Source organism: Callospermophilus lateralis, chromosome 9, assembly GCF_048772815.1.
Source record: "Callospermophilus lateralis isolate mCalLat2 chromosome 9, mCalLat2.hap1, whole genome shotgun sequence".
In the NCBI taxonomy this organism is placed as follows: Eukaryota; Metazoa; Chordata; class Mammalia; order Rodentia; family Sciuridae; genus Callospermophilus; species Callospermophilus lateralis.
This window is the reverse complement of record NC_135313.1, coordinates 14,987,314-14,993,875: the sequence shown is the minus strand read 5'-3', so window position 1 is coordinate 14,993,875 and position 6,562 is coordinate 14,987,314. Positions and strand designations below refer to the sequence as shown.

Below are 6,562 nucleotides of genomic sequence, written 5' to 3'. Positions count from 1 at the left end.
AAGGCTTTTGGCAAGCTACCTTGGCTCCAATTCAAATGCTTTATCCAGGACAAGTTTAAGATGGTCTGGCTGTGGAGCCTCCACTCATAAGCTAGGTTTGCTTCTTCTAATGTGACCAATTCGGTTTTTCTTCTCAGTTTCCTGCTTCAGAGGGCAGAGACATCTATAAAATGCATGGAGTTGATCTTTCCGCTTTCATGCTGAATAATCAATACAAGTAGTTTCTGGCCATTCAAAAATTATCTAGGGGGCTGGATAAACTTCATTACCAAAAGTGTCCTCTAAACTTTTTACAGTCAATTCCACTTGGAGATCCTACCAACTAATTTGCTTTTGACTTTTCTAGAATTTCATATAAATGGAATTACCTGTGCATAGTTTTCTGCATCTGGCTTCTTTCACTTAACATAATGCTTTGAGATTCATTTGTGTTGTTTTGAGCACCAGCAGTTCCTGTGTATTGCCGAGATGTACTCCACAGAATGAATATACTGCAATTTATAGATACTATAACACTAAACATCTGCACAAAAATTGTTGTGTGGATGGCCTTACGGATAAACCTAGAAGTAATGGCTGGGTAGTAGGTGTTTCACATTTTAAGAAACTGCCAACTATTTCCTTACATGGTTTATCATTTTATACTCTCAACAGCAATGCATGATAATTCCACTTGTCTAACATCTGATCAGTCTTTTAAAATCTAGACATTTTGATGGGTATGCAGTATTTTATTAATGTGGTTTTCTTTTTCTTTTTTAAAGATAAGTATTTTTTTTTTAAAGATAGAGAGGGGGGGGAGGGAGGGAGGGGGGGAGGGAGGGAGGGAGAGAGAGAGAGAGAATTTTAATATTTTATTTTTTAGTTATCGGCGGACACAACATCTTTGTATGTGGTGCTGAGGATTGAACCCGGGCTGCACGCATGCCAGGCGAGCGTGCTACCACTTGAGCCACATCCCCAGCCCCTTAATGTGGTTTTCATTTGCATTTTTCCAATGACTAATGCTGTTGTGTGTCTTTGCACAGATTCATATTTCTTTTAGGAAATGTTTTTTTTTTCTATTCTTTTATTCATTTTTTGAAAACAGGATTACTTGATAAATAAGTTGTAAAAATTCTTTATGTATGTTGGATACAAGCCCTCTGACTTGTATCTCACTTCATTTTTACAATGTAAATAAAGGTCTACTCACAACAGAACTGGGAAGTTAAGGTGGAAGTCTAACATGCAAAATTTTACTACGTTAAACAATGCTCCCTACTGAAGCGAAGCATATTCCCTGTAATACGGTGAGGGTTTTTCTTAGTAGGCTGAGCAGAAGCTCCATAAACATAATTCTTGTTCCATTATCTTTTCAGTTATTTTTACTGCTACCCAAACTTTTACGTTTTATTATCATGTCTCTTTTCTTCTTCTTCTTCTTTTTTTTTATGGTGCTGGTTATTGAACCCAGGGCCTCACACATGCTAGTCAAACACTAACCACCACTGAGCTACACACCCAAGCTTCTATTATCTCAATAGTTACTGGGAAATTCTACCAAACATTAGATCCAGATTCTGTTTTCAAGAGATAGCACTTAGTACTTGAGCTGGATTCTAGATTAAAGCAGAAAAGGAAAATAAGATATAAGACAAGGAGAACTGGCAGAGGTTTAGCTTCAGAGGACAGCAATTATACTTCCCTATAAAATAAGCAGAAACTAGTAGCTCAATTAAGTATTTAAAACCATAATTTGATAACTGACTTATTACATAACATAAGGCTTAATGCAAAAATTAGTTTTTCATTGTCCTAATGTTCACATTGCACTGGATCAACACTTGCCCATTTTAACTCTTGTAAGCAGAACAGATCTATGGTGCATGTACTCAAGATTATCACAGAGTAAAAAAACACCTTCATGTTCTCATGTTTTAAATATTTGTGTTTCAGGTTTTTCTTTCACTTTAAAAAGACTTCAAAAATGATAATTGCTCAACTGTAGTTGAATCTTAGAAGTTTTCTAAAAATATTGTTATTTTGTTGTTCCCAATGGAAACACTGCCAAATGAAGAAAATAAAAGCTGAAACTCTTACTATCTCACATTTGTGAGATGTGTGTTCTAATTATTGTTTCACCCATAAGGGGTAAAAAAAGTGGGATCCTGTTATGCACGAGCTACGGGTGACAAGGAGAAACCTGCTGTCTGAGTAACACTTCTGCTTCCAGACGGACCTGCACCCCCATTGCACTCCTCTGGTGCTCATCCAAGAAAGCACACAGACACGTTCCACACCGCACACGCCAGCCCAATGCAAGCTACCCAGGGAGGCAGGCGGAGCTTTTTACTTTATTAAACATTAAAGCACAAATGGATGCTCCCTGTGGAGGAGGAGAGGACACCAGAGGAGGAGAAAGGGACACTAGGGGACAGAACCATACAACAGAGATCCATCCTCACAAAAAAGGCTCAATATTGATTTCCAGGGAGGAGCAGGGCATGGTCAGCTCAAATTTGGTGATAACATCAGGATGAAGGACTCCGAGCTTCCCAATGCTTTGACCCCTGGCAAAGATCTCAGCACATCGCCCAGGGAAGAAAGCAGGGCCTGAAAAAGAGATAAAAATCAATGTTTCTTCTGGCAAAATGTCAATAGACATTTAACACTAAAAGCCCACAAGTCAACTTTAAAAATAACTATTCTTTAAAGCACAAGGCTAAGAAAGCAGTCCTCATACTCTCTAGTGTTAACAAGAAGCTATCACATCAAGGAACTCCTACAAGGAAAAGTTAGGGATGAATAGGAAAATAAGGGCCCTGTGTGTTCATCACAGGGGTCCGAGCAGGAAGTATGAAATAAAGGAGGCTGAGGACACAGTCAGGAGAGCCTGGGTACCTGGAACTGTCCTTCAAAGGACAAAGGGGAAAAATGAAATGCAGATAGGATGCTGAGTGGGAGGAAGGAGCTGTGGAACAGCTGACACCAAGTCCACAATGGATTACTTCACTCCAGTGACATCACTCCTTTCTACCTGATTACATGGAGAAACCCAAGCTGCAGTGTCCTCACAAGCTACAGGGAACTGCACTGGCTAATTACAGGCTGCATTGCCAGAAGGCGACCCACGTTCCCATCTGAAAAAGAGCTTCCTAAGCAGTTCTGGAGCATCTTCTGCAAAACCAGAGCAAAGGCCAGACCCAATAAGTCCAAGCTGATCCCTGCTTTACTTTAAGCCTGGCAGAAAGTTCTCTCTTCATCTGGGAGCCAATGCACTGACACAGTTCGCCAATCAGTAACGGTTCTCAAGATTTAACTGGCTACAAACCAAACGTATAGGCCCATTCACTAGTGGCTAAGTTAACAGTGCCACAGGAGTGTATTCATGCCCTGGACTCTACTGAAGTTTAAAATAATGCTGATTCATTTCTCTAGCCACCCACTTGAAAAGGGTCAGGCCCACAGCTCCTGGCTGATTCAAGCCACGTTTACTGGCATGAACTATAAATACCCAGTAGAGCCGGGCCACAAGTCTCCGGCCTGCCACTCAGAGTGAGTGCATTATTTATGGAAGAGCAAGCTGCTGAGTCTCCAAATGGCTTCAAGGTCAGCATAATTAGGAACTACAAAACAGGGTTGGAAGGGAGGGAAAATCTGCTACTGTCAAGTTAATACCACAGATGCACAGAATTGTACATATTTTTCAGTCAGTATCGAAAGATGTTTTTTTATATTTCTGAGAAAGACCTGAAAAATATTTTTAATTGTCTTTAACCCTAAGAATCTGGACAAAATGTAAGGTGGTCTGTTTCTCATGTCTACCAAGCTAAACAGTTCTGTTTCATGGTCAAAGCAAGAGTTCCACTGAACTGCATTTAAGTACTTAATCCACACTTAGGAAAAGGGGTGAAGAAGGGAATCAAATGAAATAATTCAGAAACCAAACTGGATGGATAATACAAAGTCCTGGTGAGACATGAATTATTGCTCAGTCTGATAAAGATGGTATATTTTAATTCTATTAAAATGAAAATCTAATGATTATCTCCCCAACCAGAAAGCAAAAGAAATTTTCAAATGATAAACCAAGGAGTTTGGATAAAGTGTCAATGGTCAGCATTATGACTGACAAACCCAAGCTGATAAAAACATAAACCTCAGAGATTGTTGGGGCTCCCTTCTCCCATCACCTAGCACCCCTTCATACAACAGAGCTGAACACACACACCCTCTGAGAAAGACACTGGCCTAGGTTAAAAGGCCCCTCAGAAAGGAAATATTGAAGACCTTCCCTGATAACCTTGCTGTACCAGAATCTTTCCTTTTGTCTATCTTCAATTTCAATTTGATTGGATTCATTTTTACTGAAGCATAAAAAGCATAAAACCAAACTATTTTCGAATCTAAGCCAGATGTGCTCATTCCGGCAAGTGTTAGCAAAATAAAGCCTGAGAGATAAGAACTCAGAATTTTTACTTCATATAACCTTTGGATCAGCACTTTCTAGCAAAATCCAGATACCTTCTTTAGTTGCCAGCTTGCATTCTCTCTCTAGAGACAGTTGGATCAAACTTTGCTTAAGCTCATTAACTAGGCAAGTATATATGGTCAAACAAAATATTTATGTCACCAAATACAATTTTCTCTTTTTCTAAAGACAAGCAAAGAGAAGTAAAATTTGCATGATGCCTTAAGATATCGCCAAGTATGACAGTATTCTAAATGGCAAAAGCCAAAAGAGCTGGGCATGGTGGCACACACCTGGAATCCTGGCAACTGGGGTGGCTGATGCAGGAGATTGCACAAAGCCAGCCACTCACAACTTAGTGAGGCCTTAAACAACTTACCAAGACCCTGTCTCAAAATAAAAATGCCTGGGGGGATGTGACTCAGTGGTTAAGTGTCCCTGGGTTTAATCCTCAGTACCAAAATGAAAAAAAAAAAAAGTTTTCACCATAGCACATGAACCCATCTGAGTCATAAGGGCATCCAGAAGGTCTTCACTGAATCCCAGTGGAGCAGGCTGCTGTCCTTTCTCTCAATAAACAGTCTCCCCCACCCACTTAAAATGTAAACATTAAACCCAACACTGGGATTTCTGTATGAACTTCACTCTGCTGAAGACTGCAAACTTAAAGCTGTGATGACAACTTTAACTTCTCTTGTCCTTTTTTCAATTCTACAAGGTCAGATTATGATACAAATACTTCGCATTTCTGCATTTTGCCTCAATTAGAGCAAGGCTGAGGTTGTCCTAGATCTATACAAACTGAGCAGCATACAAAAGGATTCAAGTTATCAAGGGCAACAGACAGATCCTAAAAGATGTGCTACTTGACTGACGTTATAGGTGAATTAGAAATGCTGAAAAAAAAATTTAAATTACTAAAACATAAGCATTTCTTAGCGTTTTCAAAACCTTTATGGTTTTTTATTTTGGTTTTCTAATTTACAGGCAGAATTGCTTCAGTAACAAAGGGGAAACACCCCACTAAACATTAATCAGTCTTGAAAGTTCAAAGGTGAGAAAGTCCCCAACACTAACAGAAGGAGGGCAGTTTAGCTCAGTAACTTAGATAGATCAACGTGGTCATCATGTGCTAGGTAGGACTGATGCATCTTAAACAGCAGTCTGTCCAGAAATAAAAGCAGTTATCAGAATGGAACTGAATATGGGTCCGGGCTTAGGAAAACTCAGACCTGGATGGTAGCCAACTTCCAAAGGCTACTTTTATCTCACTGACAAAAAACAAAAACATTTTTGGAAAGAGCACATCCTGTGTCTAGAGACACATAGTTGCCAATTCAAAGAGAATCATATTGTCTTGTGAAGAGGAACTCTAAAATTCAAATTCTGAAGAATACATTAATTAGTTTTCTTTTATTTGTGTATTTAAGTCCAAATAGAGATCATGACTTCCTGGTATATCAAAATGTATAAACAAACAGTACAGTGTCCCACCTATGTCCTAAGCACCCCAACCAGGCAAAAGGCCTCTCCAACCTACCCCTGCACCAAGGTCCCTGTGATGATTAAACTCTCAGCTTGCTGATAGCCACTATGGAAAAATGGCTTCCAGCACAAAATAGATCTGGGGGAAATTGTGTTCTTGTTGAAATACATGTGGAAGCCCAGGACCCCCCCCCCCAAAAAAAAAAATCAGTTAAGCACAAATAAGAGTTTAATTTCCCCAACTTAGTGGGGTGTGAGTAAGCCCCTTAATTAAAGCCTTTGTGGCATCTTTTCAAGGTCTATAATCGTCTCTGCTCTAACGGCAGGGCCACTCAGGACCTCAGGGTCATTCCTGGACCCATAATCCAGCACAGCACCCAGTCTTTAGCACATTTTCTGGCTAATTGACCATCAAAGAGTCTGTGAGAACCTCTCCTGCTCGTTGCCAAACACCTTTCACAGTTTCTTTTTGCCTCATCTTTTTTTTTTTTTTTTTAGAGTAATAGTACAAGCCTAAAGTTGGGATAAGCTTTACACATCGAGCCATTCCTTTAATTTTATGAGCGTCAGAAGTAGAAGCTTAAGGTGGTAATGGGGCACACTTCTCATCTGGAAGCATGGAGG

The 6,562-nt window shown here is 39.8% G+C and overlaps 1 protein-coding gene across 1 annotated transcript in view; it reads right to left on the bottom strand.

Annotated features, from left to right (window-relative positions):
* Positions 1–2,316: 2,316 nt before the first annotated feature.
* Farsb (phenylalanyl-tRNA synthetase subunit beta) overlaps positions 2,317–6,562 on the bottom strand; it is a 71,720-nt gene continuing 67,474 nt past the window's right edge. Inside the window, exon 17 of the mRNA XM_076865611.1 lies at positions 2,317–2,595. Coding sequence (XP_076721726.1) covers positions 2,444–2,595 — 152 coding nt within the window. The 3' untranslated portion in view covers positions 2,317–2,443. The remainder of the gene's footprint in view (positions 2,596–6,562) is intronic.